Here is a 19,839-nt window from a genome sequence, read left to right as displayed (position 1 = left end):
AGGAGAGGGTGAGATGTATGGAAAGAGAAACATGGAAACTTACATTACCACATGTAAAATGGATAGCCAACAGGAATTTGTTGTATAGCTCAAGAAACTCAAACAGGGGCTCTGTATCAATCTAGAGGGGTGGGATGGGGTGGGCGATGGGAGATTAATTCAAAAGCGAAGGGATATATGTGTGCCTATGGCTGATTGATGTTGAGGTTTGACAGAAAACAACAAAATTCTGTAAAGCAATTATTCTTCAATAAATTTTAAAAAATTACAATCTGAACCAAACAGCAAACAATCAAATAAGATAATTAAATTTGCCATTAACAGGACTGGTTTTAACGCATAAAGAGCTTATATGCACAGTATTTTAACCAAAAATACCTTCTTATACAAAGGACGTAAACAATTCAAAAAGAAAATAGAAGTAACTTTTTAAAAATGATCATTCATTTAACAATTTTTGACTACTTCCTATGTTGAATGCCTTGGCCCAAAGTATCCACCAATACACTGTTACTACAGAGCTCATGACTCAGTGTATTTATTGGAAAAAGGAAATAAATTAATAAGCAACAACTTTTGAGTACATGGTGCTATTAGAGACTCACAGCAAACTTTCCTGAAAAAGCGTTACGGAAGCACAAAAATCCAACAGATCAAAGGCAGAAAGCATGAATTTCAAGAAATACAAACAGGATGTACAAATGAACAGAGGCCAAAAAAGTCTCTTGGCCCTTTGGGGTAGTGGATATAGTTCATTACAGCCAGCTTCTTTCAAGGTTTTAGGAAAATGTAGGGGTAAAGATCGGAGAAGGCAATGGCACCCCACTCCAGCCAGTACTCTTGCCTGGAAAATCCCATGGACAGAGGAGCCTGGTAGGCTGCAGTCCATGGGGTCGCTAAGAGTCGGACACGACTGAGTGACTTCCCTTTCACTCTTCACTTTCCTGCATTGGAGAAGGAAATGGCAACCCACTCCAGTGTTCTTGCCTGGAGAATCCCAGGGACCGGGGAGCCTGGTGGGCTTCTGTCTATGGGGTCGCACAAAGTCGGACATGACTGAAGCAACTTAGCAGCAGCAGCAGCAGGGGTAAAGATTAGAGAAGGCAATGGCACCCCACTCCAGTACTCTTGCCTGGAAAATCCCATGGACGGAGGAGCCTGGAAGGCTGCAGTCCGTGGGGTCACAAAGAGTCTGACACAACTGAGCGACTTCACTTTCACTTTTCACTTTCATGCATTGGAGAAGGAAATGGCAACCCCCTCCAGTACTCTTGCCTGGAGAATCCCAGGGACAGGGGAGCCTGATGGGCTGCCATCTATGGAGTCACAGAGTTGGACACAACTGAAGCGACTTAGCAGCAGCAGCAGCAGCAAACAGTAGGAAAGATGACCAGTTAGAGGTATGCTATATAATAACTCAGGCATGAGATGTTAATAACAGTGTAGACAAGAATACTAGCAGAGGAGGTAGAAGGAAGAGCTTGAGATTAGACTTATTTAGTAAGAAAAATCTATAGGACTGGGTCATTTACTGGATATAGACGGGAAGAAAGAGAAAGAGTTGAGAATGGCATCCAATTTCAGTCAGGACAACGGAATGGATAGTAGCTCAGAGGACTGATGGGAAGAGAAGGAGAGACACAAGCAAGCACACACTGAAAGATCTGTGACACAACTTAGGGTGACAGGCAGCTGGACAAAGCTTAAAACCCAAAAGTGATGGAGGCTTGAGAAAGATCTGGTAGTTACTATCAAAGGTGACAAATAATGAAAATATTCAGAAACATCATTTATCTATTAGATTGGTAAACTGAAGATTATAATACTCTTATTAGTAAGTAGATGGTGGGAAAATTGGTATTCTCATGAATAGTGAGAATGGAAAAAAGCACAACTTTCTGAAATTAAATATGGCAAATATATGCCAAAATGTAATATATCCAAGGATATTCTGTAATGCATTCTACTCCCAAAGATTCCCTTATCTCTGAGTGGTCTCTACATTTTTTCCCACAGTAGTTATCTTCTAACATTTCATCTAGCACGCTGACTGTTTTACTGTCTGTCTCCATCTAAAATGTAAGTTGAATAAGGGCAGGCATCTTAACATGGATCCAATTACCTGGAGCAACATCTGGCACACAATAAGCACTTTGACAAAAGATCCACAGGAGTGAAACACTACATGAAAGAATGAATGGTTCATATACATAAAAAGGTATTATTTTCATCTATCTAGTTGGTGAAGATTTTAAAAGACAAATAGTGCTCAGAAATGAAAAGGGAATAGAAACATAACCCTTTCATACATTAGTGATGAAATATAAATTGGTACAACCTTTCTGGAAGGCAATTTAACAACCTCTATCAGATTTTTAAACATATATACACTTTGACCACAGCATCAGTTTTTAAAATCTTCCCTAAGGTCTGCATCAGAAAATGGTATAAAGATATATACTTAGAGAGATGTCTATCATAAATAAGTACTGTTTATAAAATAGGAAAAGTGGAAACTTCCATTTCTATCAATAAGGTTATTATAAACTGTGAAACATTTAAAAACTACTATGCAGTTACTGTTTTAAAATAATGACATTAGACATATATTGACATAAAATAAAATTCCTAACATAGGAGGGAAAGGCAAGTCACATTAAAAGTCTTATAGGAGAATATAAATTATATAAAGTAATACATGGGTCTGTCTATATGGATAGCAAGAATACCAAAGTGTGGTCACCAAAATGTTAACAAATATTACCTTCAGGTGCTTGGGCTTTAATTTTACTTTCTTCTTTAACCTCTTTTTTACTTGAATTCTCTACAGAGTATATCATCTTTCTAATCAGAAAAAACAAAGCTATTTTCATTTGGAGAACCTCAGAAAGTTCTGTTTCTAATCCCTTTATGGTAATATACAGTAAGAAAGAAAACTTATTTTCCATCATAAGGGTTCTTTACCAGATTGATAGGCCTTAAATACTTTGACTTCTATTTCATCGTAAATATAAAGAAAAGATTTCAACAGTTTTAGGAAACTAATCCAGAAACAGAAACTCACCATCAATGCCTGAGCTAGCGTTACTGACACCAGCATTCAAGTCATGCTTTCTACTTGTCCAGCATCTTTTCTGTATTAATCTGGCATGCTAACACATGTTGCTCAAACAAAAAAGCCAAACCAAACCAAATCAACAAAAACAAAATACATGCGCAACTCTTATTAAAGGCTTATATTCTAAGGTAAATACTTCTGGGAAAGTGTGAAAAATCATATTGTCCAACCTACCCAGAAAAACCTATTAAGCTTAGAAATCAATTTGGAAACCACATAGTACAACAGAAGGAGTATGATCCCAGGAAACAAACAGTGCCAAGTCTGCCCCCTGCTAGCAGCATGATCATGGGCAATTTACTTAACTTCTTTGTACATCAGTTTCCTCATCTATAAAATGATGATACCACAAATGCTAAATGACTGTTGAGAGGCCTATATGTATTACCATATATGAAGCCCCAGCTTTATACACCTACCACATGTCTAGTTTGTAATAAGCAACAAATGCTAACCCTTATACTCAAAGGGACAGCAACGGTCACCATTTCTTCTGTGAAGCATTTCTGGACTTCCCTATGCAAACCTGTTAGATCTGTTTTCAAAACACCAGCCATATCCTAATGTTTGTCAACCACAAGAAGAAGAACTTTTCCAGAATAAGAACTATATCTTATTCATGTTTCCAGCACCTAGTACAGTGCCTGGCACAGGGTTTAAAAAAAAAAATGGCAGAATGAGTAAATAAACAAATTTTATCAAAACATCTCTTTAAAAAGTTCATCCTAGGATACAGCTGTCTCACTATGAAATCAAAGTCAAATCAATGAATTGGAAAAGCTTATGCAAAAGAGCAATTTCTTCAGAAAGGCTAAATCAAACAAAATAAACCATGGCACTGACATATATTAAGTCAGGGACAGAATGTTCTTAATATAAAATTTAAAAACTTGTCTTTTGATAGTTTCTTGGCTTCTACTATGTATTTCAAATTCAAACAACTAAAACTGTTAAAACAAATAGCACACGCACAGCTAACCAGGTGAAAGTCAGAAAAAAATGATCATTTGGTTTTCCCTTAATAAACAGATTTGTAAAATTACTAAAATAGTGTAAGAAAACTTCCCAGAGGGCATAAAAGAAAGACTCTGCCAGTAGAATACAAAAGTTTCTAACAGGATCGTTTGCTGTTAAAGAGTAAATTAAAGTGATTTAGTCTCATTTTAAAAACTGAAAAACAAGGAAGGGTTATCAATGCAAATAATCAAATTAACATTTCACCAAAATCTACATGAGAGAAACTTCATTAATGTTGAAGACTTAAATTCATTTAAAATCTCTCTAAAGAAACATTACTTTAAAAAGTACACACAATGTCTTCTAATAGAAGTCCTATTAGACCTACCTGACTGGAGCATATGGTTCTTCAACTATCCTGGTAATTATGTAAATGCAAGTGATGATGCTGTCACTATGTGAAAACTATTTAATCTCTTACTTTAAAATTACATTAGCACTAAAATTGTTTACCTATTGAAGTGTATAGCAAAAGCTGCTTTACTATAAGTAAAGGTAGATAGAAAAAACATAAAATCTAAATTAGAGAGTGTAAACTAATGAGGTTTTGGACAATCAGAAAGTTATTGATTTAATTACTAAGCAATTTCTAACTCAAAATCTCTTTAGTACCCTAGAGTCCTAAATTATCATGTGAAACTTCTTACAATCAAAATACTCTAGATCACAGTAAATATTTCATTTCTGTTCAGTTGAACTAAAAAGCAAGAATACTGGGGACATGGATTGACTTTCTAAAGATAACCCTTCCTTCTACCCTACTTAAAAAAAAAAGAATCCCACAATCAGTTTACGGAAAAATATCTTTAGTTGACCAATAAGCCAAATTACTACCACACAAAAACAAAAGCGCAATATAAATTTTTCAGAATTATGTCCAAACAACAGAAAAAAAAAAGTCCTCAAGTTACAACCATAAGTAAAAATATACTGCAGTTCTAACCATAAAGTAGTAAAAATCACTCTAAGTTGAAAAAAATTTGATATAAATTGCTTACATTGTAAAATGAAGATAAGGTTTATGTACAGCAGCAGCTGATGACTGTTTCTTTGGTGATCCTGAGTGACAACTTGTCTCGAAAATTGATACAGCATTCTCATCTTCACTGTCATCTAAAATCAAAGTTTCTATATCTGTTTTAAAAAGAACACAAAGATTATGAGGCTTAAGAAGTCATTTAATATTACTGACCTACCAAAGCTAAGGAAAACTGCTTAAAAGAACAAGTAGCAGTAACAAGTAATCTATCAAAGAACACAAACTGACCAGGCAAATTGACAAACTACAGTATTTTGAGTAAGTTTATAAATGGAACCAATGTAATTCTTTCACCTTTACATACTACTTAAGTATTATGAGATACATTTTTGGAGAATAACTAAAAGAAGTCTGGAAAAGAAATGGCACTCTCATAAAGTTCTCATCTACTTACTAAGAATATCTAAGTTAATTTTTACCAAAACCAGTACATTTAATATAAAATGGTTTAATTAATAGAGTCATTGAAGTATGGCCCAGTTCTTACAAAAGCAACAAAGAATAAATTGACCTTTATTTTTCTCACATGGCATACACACACATATTTCAAGGAAAATCTAGTGGAGAAGGCAATGGCACCCCACTCCAGTACTCTTGCCTGGAAAATCCCATGGACAGAGGATCATGGTGGGCTGCAGTCCATGGGGTCACTACGAGTCGGACACGACTGAGCAACTTTACTTTCACTTTTCACTTTCATGCATTGGAGAAGGAAATGGCAACCCGCTCCAGTGTTCTTGCCTGGAGAGTCCCAGGGACAGGGGAGCCTGGTGGGCTGCCGTCTATGGGGTCGCACAGAGTCAGACACGACTGAAGCGACTTAGCAGCAGCAGCAGTATAGTTAAGAAGGGACTCAGGAATTTAGTGGCAAAAAAGCCAATCTTAGAAAACGCACTCATTCAAATAACATTAGTCTCTTTATGGGTCTTAAGTTACTGCTCAATGAACAACTGGAACTAAAATTCCTATTGAGAGTGCCATACTTAAGTATTTACCTAGACTACAACCTAAAGTATTACAGCTGTAATTCATACATACTTAACAAAAGTGTCAATTCATTCAATAAAAAGCAATGCTACATGTATAGGAGAAAAGGGAAGAAATTAAAATTGACAGAAATCATACCCTTTCCCAAAGAAAACAAGGGAAAAAAGAGGTATGCTTTCTAAAATGAGATCGTGAATTGTGCTGGCAGACAGAGCACAGTTCAGTGGCTTTTAAAAGTCAAATATTTAACATGACTAATATTATAAACATTAATCAAATAATTAAGTACCATTTGATTGATAATTCATATACAAGGGCACTTGCTAAGAAAAACACTAAAGACCAAAATAATCCAGAATAATATACCTAAATAACTAAAAAATATTATTAATAATCAAAATGATTTCTTCCTTCCACTGGCATATGAAGAAAAAAAATGGATCTAAAGCATACTTAATACTTATGGGGAAAAAAGTGGTAAGAAAACATAGCTAATAATGTCATAAAAAAATTCTCAAATGGAAATAAAGAAGTTATAATCTCTCAGAAGAGAAGGTAGATTTTTATGATTTTCTAAAGGCAACATAGATTTTTTTAATTAGGGAAAATATACAGATTCTCGATTATGAAAATCAGAGACAAGAAATGTACAGTTCATGGCAGAGTAGCTGGCTCACACATAGTATCTATTCTCCTCATTTGACAAATTTAAGAAATCAAGTAATCAATGTGATATTTCATGAGAATCTACCCTAAAAAATAAAGTTTCTGAAAAATACATTTATAACAGCAAAATTCATTGATTACTGATGATTTTTACTCTATATAACAGTTATAATGTTAACATAATTCACTAACAATTTTCTATACAGTGAAAACTACATGCTAAACAAAGAAAATTAAGACAATTTTTAAAAATTGCTGTCTTCAAAGTTCATGGGCTTTACTTTGATTAGCGTACAAACCTAAAATTTTCCTATAAATGAGTAGCATTTTTTAAAGTAGCTTTCTATTTTTTTCTCAAATCCAAACTACAGTCATGAGGCCAGAAATCAAGACCATCTATAATCAGGTTCTACTTTACTCCCTCACCAATAAACTGTGGAAAATTCTGAAAGAGATGGGAATACCAGACTGCCTGACCTGCCTTTTGAGAAACCTATATGCAGGTCAGGAAGCAACAGTTAGAACTGGACATGGAACAACAGACTGGTTCCAAATAGGAAAAGGAGTACGTCAAGGCTGTATATTGTCATCCTGCTTATTTAACTTATATGCAGAGTACATCATGAGAAATGCTGGGCTGGAAGAAGCACAAGCTGGAATCAAGATTGCCAGGAGAAATATCAATAACCTCAGATATGCAGATGACACCACCCTTATGGCAGAAAGTGAAGAAGAACTGAAGAGCCTCTTGATGAAAGTGAAAGAAGAGAGTGAAAAAGTTGGCTTAAAGCTCAACATTCAGAAAACGAAGATCATGGCATCTGGTCCCATCACTACATGGGAAATAGATGGGGAAACAGTGGAAACAGTGTCAGACTTTATTTTTTGGGGCTCCAAAATCACTACAGATGGTGATTGCAGCCATGAAATTAAAAGACGCTTACTCCTTGGAAGAAAAGTTATGACCAACCTAGATAGCATATTCAAAAGCAGAGACATTACTTTGCCAACAAAGGTCTGTCTAGTCAAGGCTATGGTTTTTCCAGTAGTAATGTATGGATGCGTGAGTTGGACTGTGAAGAAAGCTGAGCACCGGAGAATTGATGTTTTTGAACTGTGGTGTTGGAAAAGACTCTTGAGAGTTCCTTGGACTGCAAGGAGATCCAACCAGTCCATTCTAAAGGAGATCAGCCCTGTGTGTTCTTTGGAAGGAATGATGCTAAAGCTGAAACTCCAGTACTTTGGCCACCTCATGCGAAGAGTTGACTCATTGGAAAAGACTCTGATGATGGGAGGGATTGGGGGCAGCAGGAGAAGGGGACGACAAAGGATGAGATGGCTGGATGGCATCACCGACTCGATGGACGTGAGTCTGAGTGAACTCCGGGAGATGGTGATGGACAGGGAGGTCTGGCATGCTGCGATTCATGGGGTCGCAGAGTCGGACACAACTGAGCGACTGAACTGAACTGAACTGAACCGAATAAACTACACTCCATTAGCACACACTATGGAGTGCTGTGCCAATAATAGCAATATGATGAGCTAAATCCAGAGGGACATTATTACAACATGGTTAAGAGCACTGCCTCTGGAGTTGGGCTCCCTGGGTTTGAGCAAGACCTAGAACTTACTAAGTGACCTTATATAAGTGAATATCTTCATTTTTGATAGAGTAAGAGTACCTACCCCACAAGATTGTTATGAGGATTAATAAATGACAACTTATGTAAGCACTTTATAATAATAAGAGAAATGTAAACCAATACTATTACAGTCAAATTTCCTAAAGATGCTAACACTCCTATATTAAGATAGTCAGATAGTCCCAAGAGTGAACAAACAGAACAAGTATCCATTCATTATTCTTATAGACACTGAGTAGGCAACTACTGTATGCTAGGCATATGCTAGGCCTAGAATACAGTGGCAAATGAAATAGATACATCTCCTATATTCATGGCAAATATAAAAGAGTAACACACAAACACTTTTATAAGGATATTCAATTTATTTACTTATGCCCATATTATCATTTTAACAATATGAAAAGAGAATTTATACTACCTTCTTTCTTGTCACTCTGGCTAATCTCAGCATGAGGAAACACTTTTTGCAGGACGGCTAGGATGTTGTTGAAGCTTCTTTCCAGCAGTGGTTTTATGATGGGAGACAGTGCATGTCCCGAAGACATGACAGCACGTTGGGAAGCAGGCACAATATTCTGCATTGCATGATAAAAATCTTGGGCGTTGAGCACGATTGAGGAAACATCTAGCTGCAGTTTATGACTGCTAGCATAGATCTGGGGATAACGCCTCCGGAGGGCAATCAGGGCAGCTTCAGTGCACAGGGCCTTGATATCAGCTCCACAATAGCCTAATGCACAAAAGGAAAAGGATAACAAAGGTAAGTCCAGTTTTCCAAGTACCAGTTATATTTTGCAAATATGCACATCTTTATCCAAAAAACTAATACTAAATCAGTTATTATGGGCAATTTTACTAGCAAAATGAAAAATGACCCTTTAAAAACACCTAATAAAACCGTTTATTCATTAACTAAAAATGCTTTGAATATGTTAACAAATACATAAACTAATGATATTAAAAGAAATCATATATTTTTGTGCCAAAACCACTGATTATAATGTTCATCTTTCTTCAAGAAAGGTTTTAAGAAAAATAACATCATATAAATCCTTCATCAATATTCCTAATCATCAGTTTAGTCCTTAAGGCATTAGTTTTCCATAAATTTTTCTAATATTACTTATTTCAAACATATATAATGGAGCAGTACAAAGTAGTATACATAAGCAGAAACTTCGAAATCAGAGCTATTCTACTACCAACTCTGAGTGCAAGGTAGAAGCGGGTTAATATCTAAGTATCCCCAAAACTATAAAGTTGTAAGCATCTCTGATAATTCCAAAGGTATTAAAAGGAATGAGAATTCTTCCATTTTTCACATTAATTTCCTTTTTATATTTACTTTTAAAGTGATTGATAATCTAGTTCAAAGGGCTACAGAGACATGAGGCATCATCCATCATTAAGTTAAATAACTGATTGATCTGCCGGTGAAGTCAGTCATTTCATTCATTTGAGCAACAAATACATAGAAAAATATATGAACTGTTCGGTCTTTAACACAAAACAAAGGAGAAAAACTCAAGCTAGTCATGGTTGGTTTTTTACATTACCGATCAAATCTACATTTGGCCACCTTTGTCAATTATGCCAGCAGGGGGAACCACTCAAACTAGTTACAGAACATTAGTCCCTAAGCTCTTCCAGGAGTGTTATCAGATTTATTTCATTTTATATCTTACAATGACCTTGTAGAACACTTAAATACTGAAATTAAAATGGTGATTAGATAGGAAAACTACAAGCAGAGAAGAAATACTCCCAGATTAACTGGCAGAAAAAGAACATTAAGGAACAAAACCATATAAATCAAACTGACTCACACATCTATAATAAACTATATCCCTATTATCAGTAAAGATCACCTTAATCAAGTCCTACACGCAACAGAAAACTCCTTACCCTGCTCTCCTTTTTCCACAGTACTTATCACCTTATCATTTACCTAATATTTTTATTATGTGCCTTCCCGTACTAGAAAATGACCTCTAGATTATTTGTCTTGTTCACTAACTGTTTATCTATCTCAAATACCAAGAACAATGTCTGGCCTGGCATTCAATAGATACCCAATAAAATCCTGAGTGAAAGAACGAATGAAAAGAGAAAAGCGTAACAGCAACGTTATAGTCTGGAAACATAAAACCGTTAAGTTACCATGTATTACAGGAAAGGGGGAACAATGAATCATATCTACTAGACTTCTTTTTTTTCCCCAAGAAATTTAAGCTCTTTTATTATTAAACCAACTTACTGGGACTAAAAATTTCAACTAAAATTATTAAGTATTCTATTTTTAAAAGGAACATTTATTAAGAGGTAGGGGAAAACTTACTATGTCCTATGACAATTTAATTCAGAAAAGGATAAGCAGATGAAGCTTGGACACTGTCCCATATCAGCAATCAATTTCCTAAAAATTCCTCAGAAAAAAACAAGTTTACCACTCAGTTCAGTTCAGTCACTCAGTAGTGTGGTTGCAACCCCATGGACTGCAGCACACCAGGCTTCCCTGTCCTTTACCAACTCCTGGAGCTCGCTCAAACTCATATCCATTGAGTCGGTGATGCCTTCCAACCATCTCATCCTCTATCGTCCTCTTCTCCCCCAGCTTTCAATCTTTCTCAGCATCAGGGTCTTTTCCAATGAGGCAGTTCTTCACATCAGGTGGCCAAAGTATTAGAGCTTCAGCTTCAGCATCAATCCTTCCAATGAATATTCAATTCCTTTAAGATTGATTGGTTTGATCTCCTAGCAGTCCAAGGGACTCTCAAGAGTCTTCTCCAGCACCACAGTTCAAAAGCATCAACTCTTTGGCACTCAGCTTTCTTTATGGTCCAACTCTCATATCCATACATGATTACTGGATAAACTATAGCTTTGACTATATAATATCTCTGCTTTTTAATATGCTGTCTAGGTTGGTCATAGCTTTTCTTTCAAGGAGCAAGTGTCTTTTAATTTCATAGCTGCAGTCACCAAGTGCAGTGATTTTGGAGCCTAAGAAAATAAAGTCTGTCACGGTTTCCATTGTTTCCCCAGCTATTTGCCATGGAGTGATAGGACCAGATGCCATGATCTTTGGTTTTTGAATGCTGAGTTTTAAGCCAGTTTTTTGACTTTCCTCTTTCACTTTCACCAAGAGGCTCTTTAGTTCCTCTTCACTTTCTGCCATAAGGGTGGTGTCATCTGTATATCTGAGGTTATTGATATTTCTCCCAGCAATCTTGATTCTATCTTGTGCTTCCTCTAGCCCAGCATTTCTCACGATGTACTCTGCATATAAGTTAAATAAGCAGGGTGACAATATATTAGCCTTGATGTACTCCTTTCCCAATTTGGAACCAGTCTGTTGTTCCATGTCCAGTTCTAACTGCTGCCTCTTGACCTGCATATAGGTTTCTCAGAAGGCAGGTAAGGTGGTCTATTCCCGTCTCTTGAAGAATTTTCCACACTTTGTTGTGATCCACACAGTCAAAGACTTTAGTGTAGTTAATGAAACAGAAATAGATGTTTTTCTTGAATTCTCTTCCTTTTTCTATGATCCAGCGGATGTTGGCAATTTGATCTCTGGTTCCTTTGATCTCTGCCTTTTCTAAATCCAGCTTGAACATCTGGAAGTTCATGGTTCACGTACTGTTGAAGCCTCACTTGGAGAATTTTGAGCATTACTTTACTAGCCTGTGAGATGAGTGCAATTGTGTGGTAGTTTGAGAATTCTTTGGCATTCCCTTTCTTTGGGATTGGAATGAAAACTGACCTTTTCCAGTCCTGTGGCCACTGCTGAGTTTTCCAAATTTGCTGGCATATTGAGTACAGCACTTTCACAGCATCATCTTTTAGGATTTGATATAGCTCAGCTGGAATTCCACAACCTCCACTACCTTTGTTCATAGTGATGCTTTCTAAGGCATCACTTGACTTTGCACTCCAGGATATCTGGCTGTAGGTGAGTGATCACACCATCACTCTCTCATTTTATTTTCTACTTCTTAAGGAATGAACCTCCCCTCCCCCAAAAAAACTATCTTTTCCTGTTCCATACATATCTGTGACATTAATTCAACAAAGTAACTGTAGAACACTAGCTCAGACATAAAGTTAATCAAACAATCCATTTCAGAGGAAGTAAAGAATAAACTACCACCTTCAAAAAAATATAAACCACACTCCTTTTACTTCTTTAAAAGTATATACAGTTACTGAATATCCTATATGATTCAATTTTTAAGTGCTAAAAGTCTAAGTTAAAAAGGAAAAAAAATGCTCAAAAACAATGCGGAACAGAAAAAAGTCACTAAAAGTTATTTTATACAGTAAATGTTGCCCATAACATTTGTGTTTGATGTAATATGTTAATAATATAATTAGCAATCTACTATTCATTTTTTCTTAACTTATTAAAGATAACTTTAGAGTTTATCAACTATAATAGATTCCATTTAAAGAAGTAAATTTTCTTCCCTAAATTATATGGATTTTTTATATTGACACATTTTATTAACAATACCAAAAATCACATTTGTTAATATCACTGCACTATAGTCTTATCACTATAGTCTTTTAAGTGTTAGCAAGCTGTCAGCTCACAGTGACAAATATAAGTCATACAGCACCCTTTGAGAACTGCCGTGTGGCTTATTATCCATTTTGTTAAAAAAAAATTCTAATTTTTTCCTTGAAAGTTTGAATTTCATCATTAGTAATAAAGTTTTACTTGAAAGAAATAAATTTTCACATGGATTATCATAACCAATAGACTATAAATTACAGGATTTATCTTTGTTATATTTGTTCATGAATGAGAATTAGTAGTTTATATCTGTGGTTGTCAACCTTGACTAGCCTTCTGAATAAACAATGAAAATGAATCAAAAATAGGTTACCAACAAACTCAGTGAATCAGAATCACTAAGTGGTGGTTTAATATCATAAATGTGTATTTTGAGAAAACTACCAGTCATTCTGATAAACAAAAAATTGAGAACTACTGAGTTAATAATGTATTTTCCTTTTGTTTAGTCACTAAGTCAGGTCTGACTCTTTTGCAACCCCATGGGCTGTAGCAATACTTTATACACTTCCCTTACTAGACTCTAAAACAGGATTAAAGGTATATCATAACTAGGCTAAATAGGTTATATCAAGTGTGATCACATGTCCTGGTTTAGGCCGCTTGCCTAAACAGCGTATTTTTTCACTCTCAAAGGGTCCTGGTTTAGAAAATAGATGTATGACTATTCTAGAAATACTGAAATATAGCCTCTTTTGAGAGTTAGAAGTTGATATTAGAGAAAATATCAATATCCCTTCCATAAGAATTCCATAAGCATACCAGTTCTACCATTACAATTCTAATAGTCTGATAAACACACATATCTTAGACACACACAAAAAAAGCATTTTGAATACTGTTAGGATGGAGATTTGTCTGAAAGACTGAAAGTATAAACTATTCAAAGAGGCTATAAACTAGGAAAGGCAATAAAATTTTATGAAGCTACTTTTTAAGTAAAATACCAAACAGCGAAGGTCCACAAGCTAAGATGCCTCATTGACAGATACCCTTTCATTGCTTAAACCTTCTTAGTGAAAATGAATAGACAAATATGATTAGATAGAAGATCTTCATTAACTTTAAGCTCCTACTATTTATGCACATGTTCTGGATACCGAAATTACTTGAAGACTACTAAAAATCACACCTATGAAGCATGCAAACCTCCAAGTACTTGGGAATTCATTTCAAGATAAAAGTTACCAAATCCATAACCTCTAAGAAAAAGTCAACTGTTTTCGGTTCTTCATCAAAAACCTGCTTACTCTTTTGCAAGGCATAAATTTCACTCTACTGAACCCATACATGTTAAAACATCTTTGGGATACATAAGTGGTAACTTCATAATGAATTTAAAGTGTATTGCTATTTCATTCCTGTTTGAAGACTTGCATTTGATTTTTTTTAATGTGAATTGGTTTCTTAAATGAAATAAATGTCACAAACAAAATCAGAAGTCAGTTAATTATAATTTTTATGTCACTCTCCAGGAAGAAAATAGTATATATATATATAAGCAGATTCTAAACCAGCAACGCCACCCCCAAAAAAGGCAAGAGAAGTTTTTCAGTCCTATAACAAAGTATGTCTTAAAATTTTTTTAACGTAAGAAACTGACTAAAAGCTAAAATAAATAACCTGGTAAAATGAGAAGTAGTGGCCTTTGGAAATTAAAAAGAAAACTGAGAATCTAATATTTAGGATGACGAATTAGAGTATATAATATTTCAGATGGTAGATAGGGCAATAAAAAATAATTTTTAGATTACTCAGGGAATTTCCAAGATTATCTGAAGACTACTGCTTATTTCAGTTAAGGATCATTCTGTGACAAATTCACAGACCAATCAACAAAGACTTTCCATTCTGATCTGTACTCTAACACAATATCATAAAAGTAGCAGGAAATAAAAGGGGTCAAATTTTCAAAAAGGGCAAAGACTGGATTTTGTACCAAATACCACCCTCTCCCATAAAGCAGCACAAGGCTTTGCAAAGGTCAAGCCAAATTTACATGAAATGGGTTTGGCGCATGCTCTCTTATACCAGGCAAAGCTTAAACTGGAGTAGTGCTGGAGAGATTTACGTTTTCTCCTCACCAGAAGATGTCGAGGTCTTTGTGGTTCAAAAGTTGAGGTATGCTGCTTCGGAGATGGAGGTCCCTGTGGATGAAGAGGATAATTCGGATGTAGCTAACTGAATGGACTAATGTTCTATTTAAGTTTTAATTATTTGATGGTGGACCACAATGATTTTTTAACTAAGTTGTTCTTTTTGGTTTTGGTAACTTTAAACTTTTCCCAAGTAGACTGCTGATTGTTAGTGGACTTATTAGGGGAACTTTTCATAATGCTTAAAAAGTTCATGGAGAGATTTTTTTAATCTATATTTTTGAGAGAATGAGAGAAAAATAGACAAAAGACAGAAAAAGAATGAAAGAAAAATACCTGCGTGTATATTCAGCTGCTTAATACCATATTCATTTTTATTTCAGACCTAATTAGTGCCAAACTCCTGAATTCTAAAACCTCTGAATTCCATCTCCTATGTATGCTCATAAAATACTCTCACCATATCCTTTTAGGGCAATAGTGTTCATTCACTCTGTAGGAGATCTTCTACTCTGTAAATAATTTAACATTAACTTGGAGAGTTTAACATTTAGGGAAATATAGCAGATGTCATTAAGTGTTTTCTTTGAAGACTCCTCTCACTCAACTTCTTTCTACACCACCAGAATGAAGATGAGTCCATCATGTAATCTGCGAAGTAAAAGTCCTGCCCTATACATGGATCTTTACCTCTTGTTTAAGCTTATTTTTCTTAGTAAAATTTCTAAAAGGGAACAGTTCCTAAAAGGAGATACTGTAATAAGATTGGAAATCCAGCATTCAATGAAAGGCATTATTACTACGGAGCTTTGTTAATCAAAACACCTAATGGCAGCTAAAATTCTAATTTAGAAGTGTTCAAACTTCAAGTGAAATGTTTAAAATAATTTTTTACATTTGAAAGCAAAGCCATCTATTGCACAAAAATATAATTATACTCATTCACATTCCAAATATAAGGGGAAAGGGAGGCTGAGCAGAACAAACAATGACAATCAAAAATTCAAATAGTAGCACTCACCAACACATTTTTCAGCCAATTCACCTAAAAAAGCATCTGACAATTTTGGATTCCAGTCCCTGGTATGGATCTGTAAAATGTGTTTTCTTGCCTAAGAAGAAAAGCACAGATAAATAAAATCTTGAGTAAGGAAAAAAATACAAATAAAATATCATCAACCCCAAAATGTATCAGATGAAACAAATTCATCAACTAACCATATCCCAGAAAAGCAATTGTTTATTTTAAAAGAAGCATAAACAGCTTGGCATCCGTGTTAACTCTGATTCCCATAATAACCCTGGGAGCCATGTAGTAGAGATCCTTGTTTCACAAACTAGGACATGTAATAGTCTGAGGGGTAAAAGAACTTGATGTAGGACTAGAACTCAAAACTAAATTTCCCTTTCCTCCACATCATTTTTACCATCTGAAAATGTATAAGCAAAAAACTTCAATGCATTATAATATCCATAACTTTTAAACAAACTATATATTTAGATTTATCAGATCCTTTTGGTTCTAATATGCATAAAGTGTCATTACAGTTTGAAGTCGAAGTTTTAGATTAAGTAAAGAAATATAATACACACTGTCATATAAGTTCATGAATGCTTTCACACTTAATACATAACAAGGTAATCTCCATGAATAGTAATTGAATTCACTGAAAAAACCAAAGGTTTACACAATTTCACCTTGATTTTTTTTCTTTCAAAATAGCATTCTCTACCTTAAATCTAACTGTATAACACAATCAAAATTTTAACATCTTGGTTCCAAATTAAATTTCTTTTTCTCCCACAGTAAAAAAAAAAGAAACACTGAAGTATAAGAATTCATAATCAGCTGAAAAGTCACATCAGAATGTTTTTTTCACATTTGCCTTCTTTCAGGGGAAAAACAACACTTTCTAAAATTGAATGTCCTTATTGCCTCAATACTGCTACTTGAGTTGCTTAAGATTGTGTAAGTGAAGTCGCTCAGTCATGTCCGACTCTCTGCGACCCCATGGACTGTAGCCAACCAGGCTCCTCCATCCATGGGATTCTCCAGGCAAGAGTACTGGAGTGGGTTGCCATTTCCTTCTCCAGGGGATCCTGGAGATTAAGACTATGAAAAAGCAAATTATAACCAAGATAAAATTATTATTGGCTTGGTGAGGAATCTGGGATCTAGCACCAAGACAAAAAGAACTTGGAAGTTATCAGGATAAATTTTGCTCAAAAGTTGACAAAATCCGGAATCAGTAGCTATTACTTCAATTCCAAGGTCTAAGCTGGGCATTCAGCTACCAAAAATAAACCAATGCTATAACAAATATTTTCTTTCATATATATATATATATATATATATAACTTGACGTATGTGAGTTTGAGCAAGCTCCAGGATGGTGAAGAACAGGGCAGCCTGGTGTGTACACACACACACACAAACACACACTTCATAATCAAATGAGAAATAAATCTTACTATATTGAAAACAGAAACGGTTACCTTTTGATCTGGAAGGTTGAAAAGAAATTCTCTGTCAAAACGACCAGGTCTCCTAAGAGCAGGATCTATAGAATCAAGTCTATTTGTAGCACCAATAACAACAATTTCGCCCCTATTGTCTAATCCATCCATAAGAGCAAGGAGGGTTGACACTATAGAGCTGTAAGAAAATTTTAAAGAGGAAAGAAAGAAAAAGTTGCAAAAACTACTGCTTATACTAACTTTTATCAGTCTTAAAGATTTTTATACCCATGTTCAAAAGTGAAACTAAGTTCCAATTAACTTTCTCATACTTCTCTAAACAGGTTTAAGTCTTCTGAAGATATGACTGACATATAATACACTGGATATGTTTAAAGAACACAAAATTGCTGAATTTTGAAGTATGTGAAACTATCACCATTGAGGAAAAAAGTAAAATTCATCATGCTCCTCTTTGCACCCTTCGTAATCCATCCCTACTGCTCCTCGTTGACCTCTACCCAATCCCTTGGAAACTACTGATCCAAGTTCTATCACTATACATTAGCTTGCATTACCTAAAATTTTATATAAATGGGATCACACGGTAAATACTTTTCTTCTTCTGGATTCTTTCCCTCAGCATGATTATTTGAAATTGTCTGACTCTTTGCGACCCCATGGACTGCAGCACACCAGGTTTCCCTGTTCTTCACCATCTCCCGGAGCTTGCTCAAACTCACATACGTCAAGTCGGTAATGTCATCCAACCATCTCATTCTCTGTTGTCCCCTTCTCCTCCTGCCTTCAATCTTTCCCAACATCGGGGTCTTTTCTAATGAGTCAGCTCTTTGCATCAGGTGGCCAAAGTATTGGAGCTTCAGCCTCAAACATCAGTCCTTCCAATGAATATTCAGGATTGATTTCCTTTAGGATTGACTGGTTTGATCTCCTTGCAGTCCAAGGGACTCTCTAGAGTCTTCTCTAACACCACAGCCCAAAGGCATCAATTCTTCAGCAGTCAGCCTTTTTTATTGTCCAGATCTCACATCCACATATGACCACTGGAAAAACCACAGCTTTGACTATAGGGACCTTTGTAGGCAAAGTAATGTCTCTGCTTTTTAACGTGCTGTCTAGGTTGGTCATAGCTTTTCTTCCAGGGAGCAAGCACCTTTTAATTTCATGGCTGCAGTCACCATCCGCAGTGATTTTGGAGCCCAAGAAACTCAAGTCTGTCACTGTTTCCATTGTTTCCCCATCTATTTGCCATGAAGTGATGGAACCAGATGCCATGATCTTTGTTTTCTGAATGTTGAGTTTAAAGCCAGTTTTTTCACTCTCCTCTTTCACCTTCATCAAGAGGCTCTTTAATTTCTCTTCACTTTCTGCCATAAGGGTTCTGTCATCTGCGTACTTGAGGTTATTGACATTTGTCCCAGTGATCTTTACTCCACTTTCTGCTTCATCCAGCCTGGCATTTCACATGATGTACTCTGCATACAAGTTAAATTAGCAGGGTGACAATATACAGCCTTAATGTACTCCTTTCCCAATTTAGAACCAGTCCATTGTTCCCATATCCAGTTCTAACTGTTGCTTCTTGACCTGTATACAGGTTTCTCAGGAGGCAGGTAAGGTGGTCTGGTATTCCCATCTCTTGAAGAAAATTTTCCACAGTTTGTTGTGACCCACACAGTCAAAGGCTTTGGCATAGACAATAAAGCAGAAGTAGATGTTTTCTGGAATTCTCTTGCTTTTTCCATGATCCAATGGATGTTAGCAATTTGATCTCTGGTTCCTCTGCCTTTTCTAAATCCAGCTTGAACATCTGGAGGTTCTTGGTTCACATACTTAGTGTGAAGGATTTTGAGCATTACTTTGCTAACATGTGAAATCGTTTAACAACAGTTTATTCCTTTTCATTGCTAAAACAATATTCCATTTTATGATATATCCCAAATTGTTGATATACATGTTGATGGACATTTAGACTGTTTTCAATTTTTGGCTATTTCCCAAAAATATTGTGAACTTCCACATACAGGTTATGAAAATTTTCCCACAGGTTTTTTCCTAAAAGTTTTATACTTTAACCTCTTGAGCTTAAGCTTTTATCCTCTTAATCTTTAATGTTTACAAAATCTAAAACAACATCACATTTTGTATTCCTAAATACTGCTTTATCAATGGATTTTTTTATCATGGCCAACTGTGCCAGAGGTTGGTTTCAA

The 19,839-nt window shown here is 35.5% G+C and overlaps 1 protein-coding gene across 7 annotated transcripts in view; it reads right to left on the bottom strand.

Moving 5' to 3' along the window:
* The window catches only part of ATAD2B (ATPase family AAA domain containing 2B), a 139,218-nt gene that overhangs the window by 61,880 nt on the left and 57,499 nt on the right, over window positions 1-19,839 (bottom strand). For all 7 annotated transcript variants that reach the window (XM_055540818.1, XM_055540819.1, XM_055540814.1 and 4 more), the window contains 4 exons: window positions 17,645-17,804; window positions 16,170-16,260; window positions 8,895-9,206; window positions 5,134-5,269 (listed from right to left, as the gene is read on the bottom strand). In XM_055540818.1, the coding sequence (XP_055396793.1) occupies window positions 5,134-5,269; window positions 8,895-9,206; window positions 16,170-16,260; window positions 17,645-17,804 (699 nt within the window). The remainder of the gene's footprint in view (window positions 1-5,133; window positions 5,270-8,894; window positions 9,207-16,169; window positions 16,261-17,644; window positions 17,805-19,839) is intronic.

Source organism: Bubalus kerabau, chromosome 11, assembly GCF_029407905.1.
Source record: "Bubalus kerabau isolate K-KA32 ecotype Philippines breed swamp buffalo chromosome 11, PCC_UOA_SB_1v2, whole genome shotgun sequence".
In the NCBI taxonomy this organism is placed as follows: domain Eukaryota; kingdom Metazoa; phylum Chordata; class Mammalia; order Artiodactyla; family Bovidae; genus Bubalus; species Bubalus kerabau.
The sequence above is the reverse complement of the archived record's forward strand: the minus strand, read 5'-3'. Positions and strand labels throughout refer to the sequence as shown.